The 26,768-nt window shown below is 40.1% G+C and overlaps 1 protein-coding gene across 10 annotated transcripts in view; it reads left to right on the top strand.

Annotated features, from left to right (window-relative positions):
• The first annotated feature begins 235 nt into the window (after positions 1–235).
• Positions 236–26,768, top strand: part of PHKA1 (phosphorylase kinase regulatory subunit alpha 1) — a 142,713-nt gene continuing 116,180 nt past the window's right edge. For 7 of the 10 annotated variants that reach the window (XM_064574256.1, XM_045879589.3, XM_064574258.1 and 4 more), the window contains exons 1-4: positions 236–711; positions 1,797–1,955; positions 9,279–9,326; positions 11,170–11,338. In XM_064574256.1, coding sequence (XP_064430326.1) covers positions 634–711; positions 1,797–1,955; positions 9,279–9,326; positions 11,170–11,338 — 454 coding nt within the window. In that variant the 5' untranslated portion in view covers positions 236–633. The remainder of the gene's footprint in view (positions 712–1,796; positions 1,956–9,278; positions 9,327–11,169; positions 11,339–26,768) is intronic. The other 3 variants (XM_045879608.3, XM_045879600.3, XM_064574255.1) reach the window with 2 other exon arrangements.

Raw genomic sequence — 26,768 nt, 5'->3', positions numbered from 1 at the left:
AAAACGAGGCCGGCGGAAGAAACGGCCTCCTCAACATCCTGCGCGCACAGCAAGCGTGGAAAACTGAACTAGGCGTTGGAGGTGTTTCGAAAATAAACCTCTGGAGGCATACTGCCTACGGTGACACATTCTCGGCCGCGGAGCGGGCGGGGGCGCTGGGGACCCGCGCGGGCGGGGCGGGCCGAGGCGAACCCCTTGGACGCAGCGCGCAGCTGCCAGGACCCGCCGCGCCCGCCCCGCCCCCGGCTCGCGTCTCCCGCAAGGTGGAGACGGCACTGCCGCCCGCGCCCCGCTGCCGGCCGCCGCGTCCGGGAGGTCGGCGGGGGAGGCAGGATCCTCTCCTGGAGGCCGGGCGGGACCAAGGGCGGCAGAGGGCGACGCCGGGCGGGGAGCGGCGGCGGGGCCCCAGACCGCCGGAGTCTCGGGCACTTGCTGGCGTGTGCTGGGGCTCCGGAGGCCGCCGGCGCGTGGACGGCCGGCGCCAGGCCTGAGCGGCGGGAGGGCTCAGCCGGGGCCTGGCCCTCGGGTTTCCCACCGCGAGGGCGGAGCTGCCCTGGAGCCCCCTCACTTGGAGGGCCGAGGGCCCCTGTGGCACGCAGGCCGTTTCTCTGAGGGGACTGGAAACGTGGCGCGATGAGGAGCCGGAGTAACTCTGGGGTCCGACTGGATGGCTACGCTCGGCTGGTGCATCAGACCATCCTGTGCCATCAGGTAGGTGAAGGGGTGTCGCCTGTAATCCCCGAGGGTGTGCAGTGTGATAGCCCAGACGGAGACGGCTGGATGAACCCCCCACCGTGTGTGTGTGTGTGTGTGTGTGTACGTGTGTGTACGTACCAGGTTCTCCCGCCCCCTAGCTGGGGAAGCCTTAGAGGACCCTGAAGAAAACATAGGTGTTGGGCTTGGGCCGAGAGCAGAACTAGGGTCAAGCACCGTTAGCGGGGAGCCCTGAGCCTTGGCTTCAGAAGCCCTGCCCTTCGCCCCCTCCGCCGTCCCCCAAGTCACAGCAGGGTTCCAGGGGGGCACGGTTGAAAGACGTGTTGAAGGGGCGCCTGGGTGGCTCAGTCGTTAAGCGTCTGCCTTCGGCTCAGGTCATGATTCCAGGGTCCTGGGATCAAGCCCCGCATCGGGCTCCCTGCTCGGCGGCAAGTCTGCTTCTCCCTCTCCCACTCCCCCTGCTTGTGTTCCCTCTCTCTGTCTCTCTCTGTCAAATAAATAAATAAAATCTTAAAAAAAAAAAAAAGAAAGAAAGAAAAGAAAGGAAGAGAGAGAGAGAAAGAAAGAAAGAAAGAAAGAAAGAAAGAAAGAAAGAAAGAAAGAAAGAAAGAAAGACGTGTTGAAGCTTGTTTATTGACAACCCCCTCCCCTGCCCCAGGCTTGGGCGTCATCTTCTTGCCCTCCAGCCAAAGAAGAGAACTAGGGGAACATTTAGCCATTTTAAGGCTAGACTAATGTGAAGATTTGAGGTACCTTGTATATACTGTTAATTATATACTTTTTTCTAGTCCTTTAATGCTAGTTTTTCAGTTTTGATAGTTTATTCTTTCTAACTGGAAAGTTAAAATACTGCCTTTCTTTTAACAGTACTCACATTTCAGACTCGTAAAGCTTCAGCTAGCTTTTTCCCCTTATTCAAGATAGCAGTTGCTTGCACTTGGTAGGAAGGGGAGGTTCTAAAACTCAGGAGTAGTGGAGTAGAAGAAAGACCAAAGTCCCCAAGTGACCCCTTTGATAAGTTTGGTCTCCTCATATTAACAGCTTATAGTTACCTGCCTGTCCTGTTTTTCTTGGTCTTGCAGAATCCAGTGACTGGCTTGCTTCCAGCCAGCTATGATCAGAAGGATGCCTGGGTCCGAGATAATGTGTACAGTATCTTGGCTGTGTGGGGTTTGGGCCTGGCCTACCGGAAGAATGCAGACCGGGATGAGGATAAGGCAAAGGCCTATGAACTGGAGCAGGTACTCAGAATAAATATACAAGGAGATCTGGAGCTGTGTGTGGTAGTGAGGGTGGGAGGGCGGGTTGGGGAGCAGGAATTAAAGGAAATGTAGCTCTAAGGAGCTAAAAGAAGTGTATTTTGCCTTTCTCCCTCCCTCTTCACTTCGTTGAAATTACATTCCAAAAAGCTTTCCTGTATTGTACCAATGTACAATTTTTGATGTAGTGGAAACTTGAAACTTGCTGATTCAGGGGAAGAGGGCACAGTCTGTTCTGTTATAGTGGAAAAGCCTATCCTGGGATCTTTGCTGGAATTTATAATCCTCTTCCTAAGTAAAGGTATTTTGCAGCCTCGAGGATATTTATTCTCATTGAGAAGAATGTTTGGGGGCAGGTATCTATCATTTTACTTCATTTTTAAAAAAATTATAGGTGGTATTTGTATGAGGATAACTGATACAAATTCGCAGACCTTCACAACTAGACACAAGTAAAGAATTTAGTTGTTGAATTTTATACCTGTGACCTCTGTTTCAGAGCCTGTCCCCCTCCCTCAGCAAAATAAGGTCAGAGTCAGCAGATGCCTTTAAGCCAACTTTTAAGGCCCTTCACCTTTATAGAAAGTAGCATCCTTTATAGAACTGTTCAGACAGAGGGTGCTGCGTTCTCTTGAGTGACCCAGAAAATGATATTCTGAGTTTCATAGGGTCTCTTAATGTGATACTCTGCTGTCCGTTGTAAGGTACATGTGAACTCTTTTCCATTAGTGGAGAAGATTCTACACCAGCCATTTGCTCAAGTGGTATCCCTCTGACTTAGGCAATCTGAGCTCTAGTCTTCATCTATAAATCAGAATATTAAGGTTTGGTTATTTTTAAAGGGCATCAACATATAGCGGGGTTGCAGTCCCTGGCGATAGGGAAGTTTCACTATATTGTCCTCTGCACAGCAGGTATTCATTATTCCTTCAAGCCATTATTGAGAGGGACTTAGGCCCATCAGAAAAAAAAAAAAAAAACTGTTGGAGTTTTTGCTCTAGCCCAGGAAGTATAGATCAATATTTTTATGACTTATAAAAATAATACATAACTATTGTAAGAATTTGGAAAATATAGAGGAGTATTTTAAAAATCCTGTAACCCTACTCCTCCTCTCACCCCTGAAATTCTACATCCTACTGTAATGTTTTGCTATTTTGACCTCAGTATTTTATTTGTTTTGCTAGAGATTAATATCAGTGGAACAGTACCCAAGATTCCATACCTAGTACCATTTGACTGATTTTTTTTTTCAATACTATTAGAAGAAATCTCTTGTCTCCTTGCTGACATTTTTCCTTCTATGGTCCAGGAAGAAATAATTTAACAGAGGAAGGGGGGGAAATTAAGGAAAGACTGAAATGTTTATTTTTTTATTATGTTCAATTAACCAACATATAGGACATCATTAGTTTTTGATGTAGTGTTCAGTGATTCATTAGTTGCGCATAACACCCAGTGCTCATCACAACACGTGCCCTCCTTAATGCCCATCACCCAGGTACCCCATTCCCCACCCCCCTCCCTTCTGTAACCCTCAGTTTGGTTCCTGGAGTCCAGAGTCTCTCATGGCTCATCTCCCTCTATGATTTCTCTCCCTTCAGTTTTCCCTCCCTTCCCCTATGGTCCTCTGTGCTATTGCTTATGTTCCACATATGAGTGAAACCATATGATAATTGTCTTTCTCTGCTTGACTTACTTCACTTAGCATAATCCCCTCCAGTTCCATCCGTGTCATCCATGTCAATGCAAATGGTGGGAATTGTTTACTTTAAAATTTTAATGTTTCATTAAATAGTTTCTAACATAGCCCAAAAATATTTTTCATACTACCTCAATAATAACTTCGAAATATCTCAAAAACATTACGGCAATAGGAAGCATCTTCAAAAAAGAAACATTTCTCTGGGAATCCTAAAATTTATATGGCCTTTCATTATGAATTAAAACACATTTTATTATTAGGTCTCATTAACTTTTTTTCTCAAACCTGACTCAGTTAATTCAGACCAGGGATCAGAAAACCATCTCTGTAAAGGGCCAGAGAGGAAATATTTTTGGCATTGTGGGTCATGTGTGATCTCTGCCCAAATACTCAGCTCTTCAGTTATTGCACAAAAGCAGCCAGAGATTTATTTACAAAACAAATGGTTAGCTAGATTTGTATTTACAAAACAAATGGTTAGCTAGATTTGTCCCTAATCTATATGAGTGGTTCCAAACTCTGGCTGTACAGTGGAATCATTTGAGAAGCTTTTAAGAACTACCCTTACTAGACCCCACCCTAGAACAATTTAGATAAATCTCTGGAAGTGAAGCCCTGGTGCATTAGTATTTTTAAAAAATACTGATTCTAAAGTGCAGCTAGGGGTAATAACCACTGATTTGTGGCCAATAAGAGTATAGATTAAATCCAGGAAATCCATAGATTAAATTCCCACCTATTCTCAACTCTCCACTACTGTGTGGATTTTCCCAAACCACTGACTGTTAATCATTTTCACCCTTCCTTCCAACTCTCACCTTGGTTCCTCTCTAAGAAACAATATCAGAGAATCAAAGAGAATTAGGAGACAAGGGTTTAGGTGACTATTTCTATCTTAGATTGAGAATATAACTATGCACATATATGTTTTTATAAATGCCCTTTGCTCTTGGTCACATAGATATAGAAATACACCCATAAAAATAAATAGGCACACAAATAGACATAGCTCTTTGGATGCCTTCAGTTCTGCTTCGTCCTCAGTTTTGTTCTCTTTGTGTAGTCTCTTATCTTTTCTCAGGAGTTAACTATTCCCTTTCTAAGGATGACTTCCCAAACTGCATCTTTAAATCTGATCTCACTTGTTTCAAACCCTGATTTTCATTGTCTTCTGCTCAGTTGCACCTGGCTTCTCAAGCTCAGAATGTCTGAAACCCCATGTTCCCTACTAAAAACAATAAAACAATAAAAGCGACCCCCGAAAACAGCAACTCAGCATACATCCTTTATTCTCTTATTGGTGTCCTCGTTCTATCTCATTCACCTGGGCAACATTATTTAGAGAATTTCCCATAGTGTATTCCACGGAACATTAGGTCAAATAAGTTTGGGGATATGTTAAACAGTGGGTTTCTTTACTCCATTATTTCTCAGAGTCTTTGATGTACTAATGTACATTTCGAATCTAAGATGAGGGTGGGTTTTACAACCTTTCCAGAATTTCCCGGACTAACTAGTGTTCTATAAAACAGTGTTTGAAAAGTGCTGCCCTTAGGGTGATTTTTGACTTGCCCCTTTTGCCTTTTGATACATGCAGGCCAAAGTCTGTTGATTCTTATAATTTTTCCTGAGTTCATCTCCTCCTTTCTATTCCCTTCTGCCTCAACCACAGTCTAGACTTTGATCACTTCACACTGTTGTGAAAATTCAAATGATACCATTTGCATCCCCAGCAATTTTTCTCTGGCTCTCATTTCCCTACCAGTAAAATCCAGATGTTTGAGATTGATAGGCAAGACTCTCTGGGGCTTGGTCCTAGCCTGCTTTTTCAGTATCGTATCATTCTGGTGCCCTGCATTGTCACCCCCAGTTCCAGCCAGGTTGGTGTCTTCATTACTCCTCTAACAATCCCTTAATAAGAATACCTGACATTTGTGTAAATACTTTTTGTTGTACTACATACTTCCCCATAATTACTAGTATTTTATTCTCACAGGACCCTGTGATTTAGGTATTATCTTCCCCAATTTACAAGTGAAGGGATTGAAGCTTGGAGATGAGGCTGGAATTTGGTGGTGCCATGAACACAACCTGGACTTAATGACTACAGATTAAGTCTTTTTGAATTTTTCCTCCATGGAAGTCGTGGACATTCTCACCTTCAAATCTTTTTACAAGTTGTGTCTTCCACCCATAATGCCTGTTGTCTTCCAATCTGAACTAATACTCCCCTTTCAAAGCCCAGCACCACTCCCACTTTTTCTGTGGTTTCTATCCTCATAAGACCACCACTCAATTGTACAGTGACCACTTCTTTCCTGGGACTACTTTCTTGGAATTTCTAGATCACTTGTGGTCTGTACCATTCAACATGTTCACTTTTTCATTTAGCAGACTTTATGTAATTTGTCGTGTGCCAGGCCCTGTGCTAGATATAAAAAAACAAAACGGGACAAAATGTTTATATTTAGCTCTCAACTTCTTATTTTTAAAATTTTTTAATTTACAGAAAAGTTTTAAAAATAGTAAAATGAGCATATTTGTATAGACTCTTTATCCCGATTCACTAAATTGTTAATATTTGGTCATACTTGCAACCGCCCTCTCTCAAAATGCATGCACACACACATACACACACATGCAATTTTTTTGATGACTGATTTGGGGGTTACTTGCAAACATGGAATATACATTTTTATTTATTTTTTTATTTTTTTGGAATATACATTTTTAAAAATAAAGCCTGTGTGGGGCGACTGGGTGGCTCAGTGGGTTAAGCATCTGACTCTTGACTTCGGCTCAGGTTAGGATCTCAGGGTCATGAGGGCTCTGTGCTGAGCATGGAGCCTGCTTAAGATTCTCTCTCTCTCTCTCTCTCTCCCCCTCCCCTGCTCCCTCTCTCTCTAATAATAATAATAATAATAATAATGTCTGCTCAGTCCATTGACTTAAAGTTTTATTTCTGAACCTGGTCTCTGTCCCTTTTTCTTAAGGAGTTTATAGTCTAATGGAGGAGACAGATATATAAGCAAATAGTTAAACAATACATTAGGACAGATACTGTAGGCACAATATCTATAGGAGAGAAGTACAATAGAAAGTGCTGTGGGACACAGAGGCAGGAATGTCTTTACTTTGAGCAAAGCAAGGAAGGACGCACAGAGGAAATGGATTTTAAAGGATAACTAGGAGTTGTTAGGTAGACTATATTTGTAGTTTACTTTTTTTTAACTTTTGTGTTCTGTCTCCCCCTTATCTTTATGTTCCACAGAGTCTGGTAGAGTGTTTTATATATTTTAGATGCCCAACAAACATCTGATTGTACATATACCTGGAGAGAGAGAGAGATGAATACGTACATAGATATGGTGGCACTTGATGTGGTTAGAAGCGCTACTATATGAATGAACATGTATAATTAATGCTAACTAGAACACTGAAACAGAAAATGGCCAGTTTGGGGGAACACCAAGTACAGATAGTTTCCCTCATTCCTATCTCCCCATGCTTTCTATTAATTTTATCCTGACTTGGAAGTTAGAACTTGAGAACAGAAATGACTGGCAGTGGCCATTCCAGGAGGACAAAAGTGGAATTAGGAATTCTCCACTGGGTCCATGATTCCCACGTTTGCTGTTTAAGTTAAAGAAAACATAGGCGTGCCTTGGTGGCTCAGTCAGTTACTCGTCCAGTTCTTGATTTCACCTCAGGTCAGGATCTCAGCATTGGATCATGAAATCGAGCCCCCTGTAGGGCTCTGTGCTGGGCGTGGAACCTGCTTAGGATTCTTTCTTCCTCTCCCGTGGCCCCTCCCCCTCCCTGCTCTCGTGGTCATTCTCTCTCTCTCTCTCTCTCTCAAAAAAAAAAAAAAAAGAGAAAAGAAAAGAAAATGTAGGTGGCAGTAACAGGGCTTGATGGTAAAGAAAGTTGAAAGAATGTGATAGAAAGCTGTGAGTATGTGGTGACATGGAGAAGATAGTTCGGAATTGAATCAAGTTCCCCACAGAGGAGGCTGTGTTAAATGCTTTCTCTAACAGGGTATATTAAAAGGGTGGTCTCTTTCATTAGGGTCAAAGTAGTGATAGAGATTTTTTTTTTTTTTTTAATTTACGTGACAGAGAGAGAGAGAGAGTGCACAAGCCGGGGGGGGGGGGTGGCCAGAGGGAGAGGGAGAAGCAGGCTCCCCGCTGAGCAGGGAGCCCGATGCAGGGCTCGATCCCAGGACCCTGGGATCATGACCTGAGCTGAAGGCAGACGCTTAACTGACTGAGCCACCCAGGTGACCCCCCCGTTTTTTGTGATAGAGATTTTTCTTATAGGGGTTGCAATCAGTTTCACTATTTATAATAAATGCTTCATGCTTTAAAAGGTGACGAGATCATATACTGCCTGCCTGCTCTCTCTCGCTCTCTCTTACTTTCTCTGTCTCTCTATCTATCTATATATACATACATATGTATATATATATATACACACACACACTTCCCTTGCTCTGTAAGGGGAGGGTACCATTTGTAGACAGAAATTACTTAAGAAAGGGAACTCTCCCAAGGAAACACTTTTTATTTTTTCTCAATAAAAGACTACATAAAGACTTGGAGCATAATTTAATAGATACTTATCCTTATCATGCCTGTTGCTTATAGTCCCACTTCAGTGTTTTGAAGGAATGACAGAGTGATCTGGCTCCCAAGCAGATTAGTTTTCAGGGATGTCCTGAAGCCACCTCTGAGCTAGCATTCCCTGGAGTAACCTGGTTGTATTTCTTTTGGACTGAAATGGCAAGCTTAAAGAAATGGAGAAGCCATGTGATGCTATGTTTTTCCAAAACATATTGCCTACCCGTGCCTCTGTTGATGGGCCCTTCTAGTGTCATTTACTATAACTAGTGTAGCATATTATTACTATACCATATTATAATTAAATATATTATTATTACTATGTTATGCCAACTAGTACAGTATATAGTTGGTGATCAGAATTTTGGAATGTGATTGGAAAACTAAGCGCGTTAGAAATTGCCAAGCCCTAGTAAGAGAAAGAGTGTTGATTTGATAATGAAGAATGGCTGTAGCTTTTTTTTCATGGAAAAGAAGTTGAGTTGCACTAACAATTCCCCTTTACACTTATTCTGAATTGAAGTTCATTTATTCTTTAAGGAAAATGTACAGATAAATATTTCTGTGAACTCCTGAAGATAAGTCTTGGCTACTTTAGAAAAAAGAAAATGATGATGTTGGCTTCTCTAGGCCATAGGATCTATGGTAGAATATCCTCATAGCTTTAGGAATTTTGAGCTGTCTTTTCTCCAGGCAGAATGTCCTCTAACAGGATGGTTGGCTTGGTTTTATATAAACCTGTTGGAGCTTGGATTTTTTTTTTTTTGACTTGACTTGAAGGAGGCACCAACTGCAGCTTTTGATTCCACTTTTAGCTGCAGTTTAGCTCTTCTGTGTGCCTATAAAGTAAATGCCATGTAAATAGGAACCCTGGATAGGGTTACTTGTTCTGAAAAGGTCATGTACCAACTGCAGTTGCTGAGTAAGTGTTCCTGCATCTAGGGATGTTTATAACAGTCTTGTTTCCATTTATTTCTGCAGAGTGTAGTGAAGCTGATGAGGGGCCTGCTGCACTGCATGATCAGACAGGTATGGCATTGTTAACAGCTCCCCTGTAATAAAAGCACATTGTAATAGTGTCTCTACCCTTTAGGAATTGTTCATAGCTTATATTCTTTCGATTTCACAAATAGTAGACACTAATTTTAGAAAATTTGTAGAATCGAGGAGGGAAATGTCACCCGTGTTCTCACCACCCAGTTACCACTGAAATGTTTCTTTCCAGTCTTTTTTTTCCCCTCTACAAATGCCTTTTTAGTAGACTTCATCATTATTGTACACGCAATTACATACATTGAGTAAAGATGATACAGGCCTGTAAGCCCTCATATGAAACCCTTAGGACCAGATAAATTCTGGAATTCAGACTTTTTCAGATTTTTCAGTACAGCGCAGATACTAGAATATTATGCTCTCAGCAGGTCCAGAACAGCACCGTATCATCAAAAACATTAATCTCTCCATAGAGAAACATGCATTTTCACACTCAGTGAAATAAGAAAAGACTACAAATAGCCCCATGTCAATTTGAATCAAGTGTTGCCACCAAGTGAATTTTGGCACAGAACTTAAAGAGGAAGAACTTTTGTGGCAGTATTTTAGATTTTAGGATTAGAGATTAGTGCCAAAGACTTATATCTGCTTGCATTAATTTGCATTTTCCTGACCTTGAATGAAGTTGAGCATCCTTTCCTGTGTAGATTGAAAACTTGCATTTCCTCTGTTAATTGCCTGTTAAGTCCTTTGTCTGTTTTTATTTTGGGCTGTCTCTTTCTTGACTAATTGAGGAGTTGCTATACATTATGGATATTAATGTTTTGTCACACACACTGCAAATTTTTTTAGCATCCTATGGTTTATCTCTTGGGTTTATGGTTTTTTTCATTCAAAAGTATTTTACTGAAAAGAAAGTGTTTTGCTTTTATCCTAGGAGATCTTTACACATGCTGCACACATTGAATCTGAACTGACTTTCTTGAGACCAAGATTACATTTTATTAGAAGAAGCAGTCGAGGCCCAGATTAATAAAGTGACTATCCACAGGCACGCAACAAGTCTAAAGTAGAAAGAAATCAACTCCAGACTTCTGAACTTCTTTATCAGTGCTCTCTCGCCTGGGGTAGCTCATTGCCATCATTTTCTTTTTTCCCCTTCTCTGCTCCTTTTTTTCTTTTTGTATTTTAGATATTGTATTTTCTATTTTCCACCTTACCAAATAGGTTTAAAGCCACCAACTTCATGAACCTTATTTAAAGGTATAGTAGTTTCTATCACATATCAGATGCACATACAACGCAACCTCAGTTTCAGGAACAGTCTTTCAGTTGGTCCCTTGCACGATGTTTCCTTTCTGACCTCTGGTTTCAGCCTTCGTTCATACGTTTTCTCTGCCACTGCATGTATCTCTCCCCAGCTCTTTTCAGTATTCCTTCAAAATAGATCCCCTTATCCTAATTTCCCTCAACATTCCTCCCTCTGTTTCAGGAACAAAGGAATCTTTTTTACAACTCAGTTGTCTCTTACTAGGCTGTTCACACTCAACCCCTCTGCATCTCAGTTTGTATCTACAGTGTGACAAAACAGCCATCTGAAGAGCAAAAGAGAGGTAGTGAGTAGGAAATAGCTGGCTTTAACTGGCATGAATTTATAATTGAATTGCTTAAATTAAAAAACAGCAACAGCAGACTTTCCTACTTGCCTTAGTGCGGGGAGGGGGGGCGGGGGGGGGCGGGGGAGAAGTAACAACGTACTTTAAATATTCACCATCGCCTGAAAACTAAATGCGGTGATACATGTTAGAGTACTACAGAAGGATGGCATATGGGACAAAGTTTCTGCATTGCCTTCCTTTACTGTTCTTGTTTTCTTCAGGTGGATAAAGTAGAATCCTTCAAGTATAGTCAGAGTACCAAGGATAGCCTCCACGCCAAGTACAATACCAAAACCTGTGCCACTGTAGTGGCTGATGACCAGTGGGGACACCTGCAGTTGGATGCTACCTCCGTGTACCTGCTGTTCTTAGCACAAATGACTGCCTCAGGTCAGTACCAGGACAGAATGGCTGGGAGCCCCTGCAGTGAGGAGCACGTGCTCTGGCACATGTGGCTTCTCCCAAGGTGTTGACCGGAAAACGATATAGCTGTGGACCTTGCTCAAAGACACACAGCGGAAATATAATATTTTGCAAGTTTTTTACAGAGAAACAACTCTCTGAGGTCTAGTTAGTGTTCTTTTACGTTGAAAAACAAGTCTGGGGTACTAATTAATTTTTTTAAGAATGGAGAACCAAGAAATCTGGGGTAGATTTTATTTAGGTGGGTATTTTTTATCTTTATCTTTCATTATGCCTCAGATACCATGAGATGGTGACATGGGAAAGAAGGGCTAGGGTTTATTGCTTGTTCTCATGCTATGCACTGACCAGCCTTTAGTAAGTATTAACATAACTGAATCACCTACTTTATACTACTCTTTATGTATATATTATAAACAAGGCATCTAAATTATATTAAGGGAATTAACTTAGTAATCAGAATTCAAATATTGATTTTTTTTATTATTGAATAATATACCCTTTTCAGATGTTTTGTTATTAGCTTGAGGTGCTTTACCTGAAAAAGGCAAGTGTAAGAACCAACATAATTCCCTTTCATTTCTCCTAACTTGGGGAGGACAATGAATCTGATTATACTCAGTTTGTAAATTAAACAGGACCTTTTCCAGATCTTCCTGAGTAATTAAAATGTACTCAGAATACTACATTTTTGACATTCTAATTTCCCTCTCTTTCTATCTGGCTATAGAACTAAGTACTAAGGGCATTCAGGATAAGAATTGTCCCAGAATATTCTTGTTCTCCTTTTCTTGCATAAATAAATATTTGGTATAAAGCCTTCCTTTTTTTTCCCTCTGCAGTGCACAGCGCAGAACCTGAATTACCTTTTATTAAAATTATAACATAGCTACCCACATACTCCCATCTTTTGGAGGGGAGGTTCATCCCTGAGTAAATATATTTTTAGGTTTTATGCATTTAAATAGAATGGCAGCTATAACTCCATTTCTAATATTCTTTTAGTATCAACTCTGGAGTGTTTTTCTACAAAGCAAACTGTCTAAATATTTCTTATGGTTTTCATTTTGAGTCCAGAAAGGAAGCAGAAATATACTAAAGAGGTTTATATGAGACATACGCATTCAACAAATATTTGTTGATTTCTGACTTAATTTTTGATTTTCACCTTAATAAGCTGACTTTGGTAGGTGCTTGGAAAAAAAGATGGATATAATTTGATCAGGCCGGGCACCTAGGTGACTCAGTTGGTTAAGCATCTGCCTTCGGCTCAGGTCATGATTCCAGGGTCCTGGGATCAAGCCCCACATCAGGCTCCCTACTCAGTGGGGAGTCTGCTTCTTCCTCTGGCCCTCCCCCCGCCCATGTGCTCTCTCTCTCTCTCTCATTCTTTCTCTCTCTCAAATAAATAAATAAATAAAATCTTTAAAAAAATAATTTCATCAGGCCTTTGCAGAATAAATAGGAATAAGTAGAATTTCACAAGTCAGAGAAGGAAAGGGAATAGCCTGGCTGCAGCACAAAAGTTGGAAAGATACTGGCCACCAAGGTAAGACTAGTTATCTTCTATGGCTAGAGTATAAGATAGATCTGGAAAAATGCCAAAAGATGAAGCTAGAAAGTCGGAGCTAGCTGTTTAAGGGCCTGTAAATCACGCTAGGTAGTTTGGAGTTTAGTCTATAGTCATCAGAGAACCACTCAGTTTGAAAGTTTCAGATGATTTGCTCAGTTGCAGGAGGATAGGTGGAATGGGAGAGAAAATTACGCTGGAGGACTAGTCAGGAGGTTAGTGAAATACTTTAGGCAAGAAATGATGGAGAACATATGTAAGGCAGTAGCCTTGAGGATGAAAAGGATAGATATGAGAGATAATCAGTAGATAACACATGAAAGATGTTTTGGAAAATTTTCATCTTTCATGGAAGCAATTCTCTGCACATGTTTGAACTCTTAAAAATCTCAACCTTGGTTAAAAGAGAGGCTTAGACAGAAGCTGACTGCCCTTCCCCCCAGCAAAATAACCATAAATTATGAAAATATAGTTTAAAAAAACCCGACCATTTAGTCACTGGACATTGTCCTAAGGGCATACGGCAAGTAGAGAAACATTTATTCAAGCAAATCTAAATCTTGGTAAGAGCAGTGAGAGTGTGGCATTTAGACCACAACCCACTCCCTCCCTCGCCCCGCTCACCATGGCACAAGCACTACTGAGCATGGATGTAGCCAAGAATATAAGGCTTCCTCTTCCCCTAGCTCTTGGTTTAGGGCTATGATCTCTCCCCGAGAGAGGTTGCCAGCATTTCTCATTCTCCCCACCTCTGTGTTACAGAAGCTCTGGTCTAGCCAAGAATAACTAAGAGGTCTGGAACTCCGTTCCTACTCCTCAGTCCCACTCATGGAGCTTAACCCCAGGCAGAGCAGTCCAAGAATAATAGGCCTGGCCCACCTTGCTAGTAGCATGGAAGGAAAGGCAGGCCACGCGAACAGAAAAGCTCCATAGTCCCTCTCAAGAAAACTGACTTCATTTGGAACTGACTGTGGGAAAGTTCAAGTCTAAGGGCGCTCTGAAAAACAGTGAAGATTTTTGTTCTAAGAAATTACGAGGCGTCTGATGCTCAATTAGAGCAACACACTAACCCATAGACTAGCCAGAAGTTTTAGCAAAGAACCAGGGACAGAGACAGCTAAAAAGAGTTATCCTAGGGTTAGAACAAGTGTCAAAGGCTGGCCTCAAAATCCTGAAATGGGTCTTGAATTTAACTGGATGAGACCGTGGAACAATTTTTACTTCAGGGCAATATACAATCAGCTGGCAATTGGTGGAGGTTAACAGCTGAGTATGATACCAACAGAGGCAGACACTTAATAGACCACAGAAGACTAAAACAAAAACTGTGGTCTTCCTTAGGTGACAGTGTGTATGCCCAAGGCTACATCCTCCAAGGAACAGCATCAGAGGCTGCATACTGTGGGAAAAATAGAGTTCATTGAAATTGTCCAGCCAAGTCACTAAACAAATAACAAGTAAATATAAACAAGCCCCATATAGGAGGGTATCGACATATCTATAGAGCTTCTACAACATATTATCCGCAAAATCTAGTTTGCAACAAAGACGTATGACACATGCAAAGAAACAGGGAAGTCTGAGTCAACACACACAAAAAAGCAGGTAACAGAAACTGCCTTTGAGAGGAACCATTATGTTGAATTTAGGAGACAAAGACTTCAAAGCAGTTACTATAAAAATGTCCAAAAACCTAAAGGATACCATGCTTAAGAAAGTAAAGGAAAATATGATGAAAGTATTTCATCAAATAGAGAATATCAATAAAGAGATGACAGACCTGTACCTCTGAAACAAATAATACATTATATGTTAAAAAAAAAAAAAAAAAAGAAGAAGAAGAAGATAGCAGGAGGGGAAGAATGAAGCGGGGGGAGTCGGAGGAGGAGACGAACCTTGAGAGACTATGGACTCCGAAAAACAAACTGAGGGTTCTAGGGGGGAGGGGGAGGGGGATGAATTAACCTGGTGATGGGTATTAAGGAGGGCACGTTCTGCATGGATCACTGGGTGTTATATGCAAACAATGAACCATGGAACACTACATCAAAAACTAATGATGTAATGTATGGTGATTAACATAACATAATAATAATAAAAAAAAAGAGAGATAAAAATGAACCAAATGGAGATTGTGGAGTTGAAAAGTATAGTAACTTATTTTTTTCCAAATTTTTATTTCAATTCTAGTTAGTTAACCTATAGGGTAATATTGGTTTCAGAAAAGAATTTAGTAATTCATCACTTACACATAACATCCAGTGCTCATCATAACAAGTGCCCTCCTTAATACATATCACCCATTTAATGCATCCCCCAACCACCTCCCTCCATCAAACCTCAGTTTGTTCTCTGTTGTTAAGAGTCTCTTATGGTTTGCTTCCTTCTCTCTTTTTTTTCCCTTGCCATATGTTCATCTGTTTTGTTTCTTAAATAACACATACGAGTGAAATCATATGGTATTTGTCTTTCTCTGACTGACTTATTTCGCTTAGCATATAGTACACTCTAGCTCCATCCACATCATTGCAAATGGCAAGATTTCATTCTTTTTTGACGGCTGAGTAATATTCCATTGTGTATGTATACACCACATCTTCTTTATCCATTCATCAGTTGATGGACATTTGGGTTCTTTCCATAGTTTGGCTATTGTTGATAATGCTGCTATAAACATCAGGGTATATGTACCCCTTTGAATCTGTTTTTTTTTTTTTAAGATTTTTATTTATTTACTTGACAGAGAGAGATACAGGGAGAGAGGGAACACAAGCAGGGGGAGTGGGAGAGGGAGAAGCAGACTTCCCACGGAGCAGGGAGCCCGATGCAGGGCTCTCCCAGGACCCCCGGATCATGACCTGAGCCGAAGGCAGACGCTTAACAACTGAGCCATCCAGGTGCCCCTTAAATCTGTATTTTTATATCCTTTGGGTAAATACCTGGTGGTGCAATTTCTGGATCATCAGGTAGTTCTATTTTTAACTTTTGGAGGAACCTGCATACTCTTTTCCAGAGTGGCTGCACCAGTCTGCATTCCCACCAACAGTGTACAAGTGTTCTCCTTTCTCCACATCCTCACTAACATCTATTGTTTCCTGACTTACTAATTTTAGCCACTCTGACCAGTGTGAGGTGGTATCTCATTGTGGTTTTTTGGGGGGGGTTTTTGTGGGGTTTTTTTAATTTTTTATTTATTTTTTAGAGAGAGAGCGAGAGAGAAACAGCATGAGAGGGGAGAGGGTCAGAGGGAGAAGCAGGCTCCCCGCTGAGCCGGGAGCCCGATGTGGGACTCGATCCCAGGACCTTGGGATCATGACCTGAGCCGAAGGCAGACGCTTAACCATCTGAGCCACCCAGGCGCCCTCTCATTGTGGTTTTGATTTGTATTTCCCTGATGATAGGTGATGTTGAGTATCTTTTCATGTGTCTGTTGGCCATCTGGATGTCTTCTTTGGAAAAATGTCTATTTGTGTCTTCAGCCCACTTCTTAACTGGATTAATTTGTTTTTTTGGGTGTTGAGTTTGATAAATTCTTTATAGATTATGGATACTAACTGTTCTAAAGAAAAGATTCACGGCAGCCATACTCTTAGTTTCAAAGGGGAAAAAATACTTTATTGATATTATAAAAATCTAATAGAAACAGAAAGAAGAAAAGGGAAATCTACACATAGATGAGGGCAATACTAAGCAGAAAAGGAGAATAAGACAGAGTTACATCAAATTGGGTACTTACAACATCCAGTCTCATTAGCTGGGGAAGCCCCTTGGAGATAGCCAGGCTGGAGACCTGATTGAGAGGCCTGGACAGAGAGTCCTCCCCTCAGGTGGATCTTCCAACTGACCGTCCCCATAAGGGCCATATTTATAGGTCAAATGACATGGCAAGTGATGGGGTCTGAAGTTAAACAGTTGTTTGCTTATGTGCAATTTGGAGCAAGCTGCAGTCCTATATTATCATATCTTTACGTATTCAAGGATCCTGGGCTAGGTGTGCTTGCCTCCCCTCCCAGATTCCACTGAGGGGGCAGGGGGCGGCAGCCCAGCCTGGAGCTGGAGGGGATGTAAGGCAAAATTTATAGCTCTTGGCATCCAGACCAGAAGGGCCAATTCTGACCTAGAAGCCAGCTAATGTCAACTAATCAGGCTCCCAAGGTCACTTACGCAGCACAAGTGTCACAAATAACATTCTTTATCCCACCTGTGTAGGTACAGGTTGGGGTGGTCAGTTATGCAAAACAAATCATAGAAACCTCTATCCATACAAAATACTAACCCTTTATCAGATAAGTCAATTGCAAATATCTTCTGCCATTCCATATGTTGCCTTTTAGGGTTTTTTTTTTTAAGATTTTATATATTTATTTGAGAGAGAGAGTGAGAGAGAGAACATGAGCAGGGACAGAGGGAAAAGCAGACTCCCCTGCTGAGCAGGGAGCCCAATGCAGAGCTCAATCCCAGGACCCTGGGACCATGACCTGAGCTGAACGCAGGCGCTTAAGTGACTGAGCCACCCAGATGCCCCTGTTACCTTTTAGTTTTTTTAATTTTTTCCTTCGCTGTGCAGAAGCTTTTTATCTTGATGAAGTCCCAATAGTTCATTTTTGCTTTTGTTTCCCTTGCCTCCAACAATGTGTCTTGTAAGAAACTGCTATGGCCAAGGTCAAAGAGGTGGCTGCCTGTGTTCTCCTCTAGGATTTTGATGGTTTCCTATCTCACATTTAGCTCTTTCATCCATTTTGAATTTATTTTTGTGTATGGTGTAAGAAAGTGGTTCCGTTTCATTCTTCTGCATGTTGCCGTCCAGTTTTCCCAACACCATTTGTTGAGGAGACTGTCTTTTTTTTCATTGGATATTCATTCCTGTTCTGTTGAAGATTAGTTGACCATATAGTTATGGTTCCATTTCTGGGTTTTCTATTCTATTCCATTGATCTATGTGTCTGTTTTTGTGCCAGTACCATACTGTTTTCGTGACTACAGATTATTTGTAATGTAGCTTGAAATCTGGAATCATGATGCCTCCAGCTTTGCTTTTCTTTTTCAGGATTTCTTTGGCTATTCGGGGTCTTTTGTGGTTCCATACAAATATTAGGATTGTTTGTTCTGGTTCTGTGAAAAATGCTGGTGCTATTTTTGAAAATTTCACTAGAGAGGCTGAACATATTTGAGCTGGCAGGAGAAAGAATCAACATACTTGAAGATAGATCAACAGAGATTATGCAATCTGAAGAACAAAAGGAAAAGATAATAAAAATGAATAGAACCCAAGAGAAATGTAGGACACGATTTAGAGCATCAACTCATGTGTAATGAGAGTATCCGAAGGAGAGTAAGGAGAGAAAATATATTCAAATAAATCGTGGCTGAATACATCTCAAATCTGATAAAAAATATTGATCTATACATCAAAGAAGCTCAATGATCTCCAAGTAGGATAAATAGAGATCCACACCCAGAAACATCATAGTAAAAATATTAAAAAGCCAAAAATAAACAGAACATCTTGAGAGCAATATGAGAAAAATGACTTGTCATGTACAAGGGAACCCAAATAAAGTTATTAACTGACTTCTCTTCAGAAAAAAAAAATGGAGGCCCAAAGGAAGTGGAATGATGTATTATTCAAAGAAGAACCCGTCAACAAAGAACCTTTTATCCAACAAAACTATCAGAAATGAAGTGAAATGAAGACATTCCCAGATAAATAAAACCTGAAAATTTGTTGCTGGTAGACCTACTGCATAAGAATTATTAAAAGAAGTTTTTCATATTGGAATCAGGTGACCCCAGATAGTAATTGGAATCCATACCAAAAAAAAAAAAAAAAAAAAAAAACTACTTGTGAAAGACAAATACCATATAATTTCACTCATATGTGGAACTTAAAAAACGAATGAAGAAACAAGAGACAAAATGAAAAAGCAGACTCTTAAATACAGAGAACAAACTGGTGGTTGCCAGAGGGGAGGTTGGTTGGGAGTGGGAATGGGTGAAATAGATAAAGGGGATTAAAAGCACACTTAACTTGGGGCACCTGGCTGACTCAGTAAATAGAACATAGGACTGTTGATCTCAGGGTCATGAGTTGAAGTCCCATGTTGGGCATAGAGCTTACTTTAAAAAAATAGGTAAAAAAATTTTTTAAAAAGAGTACACTTAACTTGATGAGCCCTGAGAAACATATAGACTTGTTGAATCCTGATATTGTATACCTGAAACTAATATAATTTTTTAAAAAATGAATTTATTATAAATTAAAAAAAGATAAAAATAGAGAAAAAACAGTGGTAAAAATAATTATAAAATGCAATATAATTACATATCCCTTCTTTCTTAACTGATCTAAAAATCAATTGTATAAAATAGTATAATTGTATCACTGGGGCTATAGCATATAAAAGTGTAATATATTTGATAATGACAGAATTAAGTAAGTGTGTGGGAACAAAGCAATATTGAATTAAGGAAATAATACCAAATGGTAACTCAAATCCACAGGAACAAATGAAGACCACCAGAAATGGTAAATTAATAAGATTAATATTACAAAATATAAATATGTAATTTCCTCTCAACTTCTTTAAAAGATATAAAATTATATAGAAAAGTTTGAGATGATGGTGGCTGAGTAGGAGGACCCTAAGCTTGTCTTGTCCCACAAACACAACTAGATAACTATTCAAATCATTCTGAATACCCCAGAAATCAACCTGAAGACTGACAGAACAAACTGCACAACTAAGGGGCAGAAGAAGCCACATCAAAGAAGGTAGGAAGTATGTAGACATGCTTTAGGGGAGAAACAGATCATGGGGTGCTGCCAAAGGGAGAGAGCTGTGGTTGAAGAGAGAGGAGAGAGGGTGGGGGGAGAGGGAGGAGCACATTAGAATGCACAAGGAGAATGTTTCCTCAAAGCCATTGGCTGGGAAAATGAGAAGGGCTTACTTTCTTGAGTTCTTACAACCAGCAGGGCTTAAGGACTGGAGTTTTAAAGATCAGCAGGCTTGGCTGGGATGGAGCCATGAGGACACTGCCCTTCTCCTGGATAGAAGGCAGGCAAACAACCGGGGGACAGATTCTGTGGAAACAACAATCCGAAGGGCACTTGGGGCACACAGAGGGGAGATTATTTGCACTTCCTGGAGCATGTTCCTGAGAGGCAGAGTTCAGAGAGATGCCTCTATGGGGACAAAGGAGTTGTTTGGCACCATTTCCTTCCCCTGCCCCTCACCATAAACACAGAACCACCTGTGGGAAGCAACACATTGCCCACACTGGCTGCCAAACATGCTTACACCAAGCCCCCTCTCCCCTGTGTTCTTGCGGGACTGCCCTTCTCAGTCAGGCTTGCCTCAGTCCCAGCATGGCAGGTCCCGTGCCCGGAAGACCAGCAGAAAAACCTGCCCACACCACGTCACCTGACCAGAGAATTCAGCAGGGCTTCAGTTCTGCTGGAAATGGCGTCAGGTCTCATTTTACAACCAGACAAGAGCATTAGTTAAAACTAGTTAAAATGTGCCACATCATGGCCAAGGACCAAACACTGCCCACTTCAGGCAAGGAGAGCCTCTGCAGATGCCTGGCCTGAAGGATAGAGCAACCAAAACATGACAGCAGATGCATGCAACACATACCAGAGACACATCCTGAAGCACCAAACCCTGGACACTATATGACTTCTTTATTCTCAGGAGCAGGAAACATATGGGCTTTCCTAACAGACAGAAGAAGCCAGAGATTTAGACAAAATACCAAGATGGAGGAATTCATCCCAAATAAAAGAACAAGATAAGGTCATGGCCAGAGATCTAAATGAAACAGAATTAACATGCCTGATGGAGAATTTAAAGCAAAAATCATAAGGGTACTAACTGAGCCTGAGAAAGGAATGGAAGCCTTCAGGGAGGCCCTTACCACAGAGATAAGAGAAATAAAAAAGAATCAGAAAAAAATGCAGTAACTGAGAATGGAAATAGGCTTGATGCAATGAACACAAGGCTGGAAAAGAAGAGAAATGAATAAATGATGTAGAGAACAAAATAACAGAAAATAATGAAGCTGAACAAAAGAGAGGAAGCTGAACACGAGAATACACTTAGGGAATTCAGTAACTCCATCAAATGTAATAACATTCATATTGTAGGCATGCCAGAAGAAGAGAGAGAGAAGGGGACAGAAAATTTATTTCAGGAAATAATAGCTGAAAACTTCCCTAATCTGGGGAAGGAAACAGACATCTAGATCCAGAGGCACAGAGAACTCCCATCAAAACCAACAAAAGCAGGCCCACACCAAGACATACTGTAATTAAATTTGCAAAATATTGTGATAAAGAAAAAAATCTTTAAAGCAGCAAGACAAAAGGAGTCCTTAACTTACAAGGGAAGACCCATAAGGCTAGCTGGAGATTTCTCAACAGAAACTTGGCAAGCCAGAAGGGAGTGGCATGATGTATTCAAATGGTAAATGGGAAAAATCTGCAGCCAAGAATCCTCTCTCCAGCAAGTCTGTCATTCAGAATAGAAGGAGAGAAAGAGTTTCCGGACCAACAAAAACTAAAGGAGTTCATAACCACTAAACCAGCCCTGCAAGAAATACTAAAGGGGGACTCTTTGAGTGGAAAGGAAAGACCAAAAGTCACAAACACAAGAAAGGAACAGAGAAAATCTCCAGAAACAATGGCAAAACAAGTAATAAAATGGCACTAAATACATATCTATCAATAATTACTCTGAATGTAAATGGACTAAACACTCCAATCAGAAGACGGAGTGTTAGAATGGATTTTTTAAAAAAACGAGATCCAACTATATGCTGCCTACAAGAGACTCATTTTAGACCTAAAGGCACCTGCAGATTAGAAAGTGAGGGGATGGAGAAACATTTATCATGCAAATGGAGATCAAAAGAAAGCCAGAGTAGCAATGCTTATATTGGACAGAGTAGACTTTAAAATAAACTGTAACAAGAGATGAGAAGGGCACTATATCATAATATATCAAAAGGGGAAAATCCAACATGAATATCTTAAAATTGTAAATATTTATGCACCCAACATGGGAGCACCCGAATATATAGAACAATTCATAATAAACATAAAGGGACTCACTGATAATAATACAACAATAGTAGGGGACCTTAACACCCCAATTACATCAGTGAACAGATCATCTAAGCAGAAAATCAACAAGGAAACAATGGATATAAATGACACACTGGACAAGATGGACTTAACAGATATATTCAGAACATTCCATCCCAAAGCAGCAGAATACACATTCCTTTCACATGCACGTTGGATGTTCTCCAGAACAGATCACGTACAGAACAGATCTAGGTCACAGATCAGGCCTCAACCAGTACTGATGAGATCATATCATGCATCTTTTCTCATCGCAAGGCTATGAAACTTGAAGTCAACCACAAGAAAAAATTTGGAAAGACCACAAATACATAGAGGTTAAATAACATGCTACTAAACAATGAATGGGTCAACCAGGAAAAGAAAGAAGAAATGTTTAAAAATACATGGAAATAAATGAAAAGGAAAACACAACAGTCTAAAACCTTTGGGATACAGCAGAAGCAGTCCTAAGAGAGAAGTATATTACAATACAGGCCTACCTTAAGAAGTGAGAAAAATCTAAACAGCCTTACCTAAAGGAGCTAAAAAAGAACAACAAAACCTAAAACCAGCAGAAGGAAGGAAATAACAAAGACTAGAGCAAAATTAAATTATATAGAAAATTTAGAAACACAATAGAACGGTCAATGAAACCGGGAGCCGGTTCTTTGAATATATTAATAAAATTGATAAACCTCTAATCAAACTTATTAAAAAGAGAAAGGACCCAAATAAATAAAATCAAATGAGAGGAGAGAAATAACCAACAACACAGAAATACAAACAATTATAAGAGAATATTATGAAAAACCATATGCCAACAGATTGGAGAACCTGGAAGAAATGGATAAATTCCTAGAAACACATAAACTACCAAAACTGAAACAGGAAAAAATAGAAAACTTGAACAGACCAATAACCAGCAAAGAAATTGAATCAATAATCAGAAAACTCCCTACACACAGAAGTCCAGGGCCAGATGGTGTCACCAGCGAATTCTACCAAACATTTATAGAAGAGGTGTTGGGGCACCTGGGTGGCTCAGTCGTTAAGCATCTGCCTTCAGCTCAGGTCATGATACCAGAGTCCTGGGATCGAGCCCCACATCGGGCTCCCTGCTCAGCGGGGGACCTGCTTCTCCCTCTGCCTCTGCTGCTCCTGCTGCTCGTGCTCTCTCTCTCTCTCTCTCTGACAAATATATAAATAAAATCTTTAAAAAAAAATAAAGAAGAGGTGTTAACTCTTCTCAAACTATTCCAAAAAACTGAAAGGGAAGGAAAACTTCCAAATTCATTCTGTGAGGCCAGCATTACCCTGATACCAAAACTAGATAAAGACACTACACAAAAGAGAACTGCAGGCTAATATCCCTGATGAACATTGATGCAAAAATTATCCACAAGATACTAGCAAACCAAATCCAACTGTACATTAAAAGAACCACACCACAATCAAGTGAGGTTTATTCCTCAGTAGCAACGGTGGTTCAGAATTCTCAAGTCAATCAACATGATACACCACATTAATAAAAGAAAGGATAAGAACCATAAGATCCTTTCATTAGATGCAGAAAAAGCATTTGACAAAGTACAACATCCATTCATGATAAAAAATCCTCCACAAGTAGGGTTAGAGGGAACATAACATCATAAAGGCCATATATGAAAAAAAAAACACAGACAATATCATCCTTAATGGGGAAAAACTGAGAGTTTTTCCTCTGTGGTCAGGAACAAGACAGGGATATCTACTCTCACCACTGATATTTAACATAGTACTAGAAGTCCTAGTCATAGCAATCAGACAACAAAAAGAAAGAAAAGGCATCCAAATTGGTAAGGAAGAAATAAAATCTTCACTATTTGCAGATGACATGATACTGTATATAGAAAACCCTAGGGGCACCTGGATGGCTCAGTTGGTTAAGTGTCCAACTTGTGGTTTTGGGTCAGGTCATGATCTCATGGGTCATGGGATTGAGCCCCACATCAGGCTCTCCACCCAGCGGGAAGTCTGCTTGAGATTGTCTCCCTCTGCCCCCTCCCCCAACTCTCCCTCTCTCTCTCTCTGTAAAATAAATAGATCTTAAAAAAAAAAAAAAAACCCTAAAGACTCCACCAAAAATTGCTAGAACTGATCAGGAATTCAGTAAAGTTGCAGGGTATAAAATCAACATACAGCAATCTGTTGCATTTTTATACACCAATAATGAAGTATCAGAAAGAGAAATCAAGGAATTGATCCCATTTACAATTGCACCAAAAACCATAAGATACCTAGGAATAAACCTAACCAAAGAGGTAAAAAACCTGTACTCTGAAAACTATAAAACAGTGATGAAGGAAATTGAAGATGACACAAAGAAATGGAAAAACATTCCATGCTCATGGATTAGAAGAACAAACATTATTAAAATGTCTGTGTTATCCAAAGCAATCTACACATTTCATGCAGTCCCTATCAAAATAGCATTTTTCACAGAGCTAGCACAAACAATTCTAGAATTTGTATGGAACCACAAAGACCCCGAATAGCCAGAACAACCTTGAAAAAGAAAAAGTTGGAGGCATCACAATTCCGGACTTCAAATTGTATTACAAAGTTGTAGTGATCAAAACAGTATGGTACTGGTGCAAAAATAGACACATAGATCATGGAACAAAATAGAAAATCCAGAAATGAATCCACAACTATATGATCAATTTATCTTTGACAGTGGGGGAAAAAATATCCAATGGAAAAAAGTCTCGTCAGCAAATAGTGTTGGGAAAACTGTACAGCAACATGCAGAAGAATGAAACTGGACCACTTTCACACACCATGCACAAAAATAAATTCAAAGTGGATTAAAGAGCTAAATGTGAGACAGGAAACCATCAAAATCCTAGAAGAGAACACAGGCAGTAACCTTTGTGACATCGACCATAGCAACTTCTTACTAGATATGTCTCCTGAGACAAGGGAAACAAAAGCAAAAATAAACTACTGAGACTTCAACAAGACAAAAGGCTTCTTCTGCACAGCAAAAATCAACAAAACTAAAAGGCAGCCTAAAAAATAGGAGAAGGTATTTGCAAATGATGTATCTGATAAAGGGTTAGTATCCAAGTATATAAGGAATTTATAAAGTACAACACCTTAAAAACAAATAACCCAGTTAAGAAATGGGCAGAAAACACGAATAGACATTTTCCCAAAGAAGACATACAGATGGCCAACAGACACATGAAAGATGCCAAACACCATTCATCATCAGGGAAATGCAAATCAAAAGTGTAATGAGATATCAACTCACACCTTTGGGAATGGCTAAAATCAACAACACAAAAAACAACAGGTGTTGGCGAGGATGTGGAGAAAGGGAACCCTCTTGCACTGTTGTTAGGAATGCAAACTGGTGTAGCCACTCTGGAAAACAGTATGGAGGTTTTCCAAAAGTTTAAAAAAAAAAAAGAACTACCATATGATTCAGCAATTGCAATACTAGGTATTTACCCAAAGGATACAAAAATACTAATTTAAAGGGATACATGCACCCTGATGTTTATAGCAGCATTATCAACAATAGCCAAATTATGGAAAGAGTGCAATGACCAAAGAACAGATAAAGAAGATGTGATAAATAAATAAATAAATAAATAAATAAATAAATATATATATATATATATATATATATATATATATATATATATATAATGGAATATTACTCAGCCATCAAAAAGAATGAAATCTTGCCATTTGTAATGATGTGGATGGAACTAGAGCGTATTATGCCAAGCGAAATAAGTCAGTCAGAGAAGACAAGTACCATATGATTTCACTCATATGTGGAATTTAAGAAACAAAACAGATGAACATATGGGAAGGGAAAAAAGAGAAGGCAGCTAACTGTAAGAGACTCTTAACTACAGAGAACAAACAGGGTTGCTGGAGGGGTTGTGGGTGGGGGGATGGGCTAAATGGGTGATAGGTATTAAGGACGGCACTTGTGATGAGCACTGGGCTTTCTTTTTTCTTTTTTTTTATTATGTTCAATGTACATCAGTAGTTTTTTTTTTTTTTAAGATTTTATTTATTTATTTGACAGAGAGAGACACAGTGAGAGAGGGAACACAAGCAGGGGGAGTGGGAGAAGGAGAAGCAGGCTTCCCGCTGAGCAGGGATCCTGATGTGGGGCTCAGTCCCAGGACCCTGGGATCATGACCTGAGCCAAAGGCAGACACTTAACGACTGAGCCACCCAGACACCCCAGTACATCAGTAGTTTTTGATGTAGTGTTCAACGATTCATTGGAGCAGTGGGTTTTATATGTAAGTGATGAATCACTATATTCTACTCCTGAAACTAATATTACACTGTATGTTAACTAACTAGAATTTAAATAAAAACTTGAAGAAAAACAAAATAAAAATAGGGATAGACATAAAAAATCAACAAAAATTTAAAAAATTAAAAACTTAATTGCTTCCCTAAAAGTCTTATCTCCAAATACAGTCACATTGAGGATTAGGACTTCAACATATGGATTTCAGGGTGACACAATTGAGTTCATAGCAAGCACTTAAGGAAAATATAGTAGTAAATCTTCATGACCTTGGATTAGACAAAGCCCTGTTAGACATGACATCAAAATCATAAGCAACTAAAGAAAACATAAGCTGAAATTTATCAAATTAATAACATTTGTGTTTCAAAGGATC

Source organism: Mirounga angustirostris, unplaced genomic scaffold (genome assembly GCF_029215605.1).
Source record: "Mirounga angustirostris isolate CCGP_5_RB_7025 unplaced genomic scaffold, mMirAng1.0.hap1 SCAF_11, whole genome shotgun sequence".
Taxonomy (NCBI): Eukaryota; Metazoa; Chordata; class Mammalia; order Carnivora; family Phocidae; genus Mirounga; species Mirounga angustirostris.
This window is presented reverse-complemented; position numbering and strand designations above follow the sequence as displayed.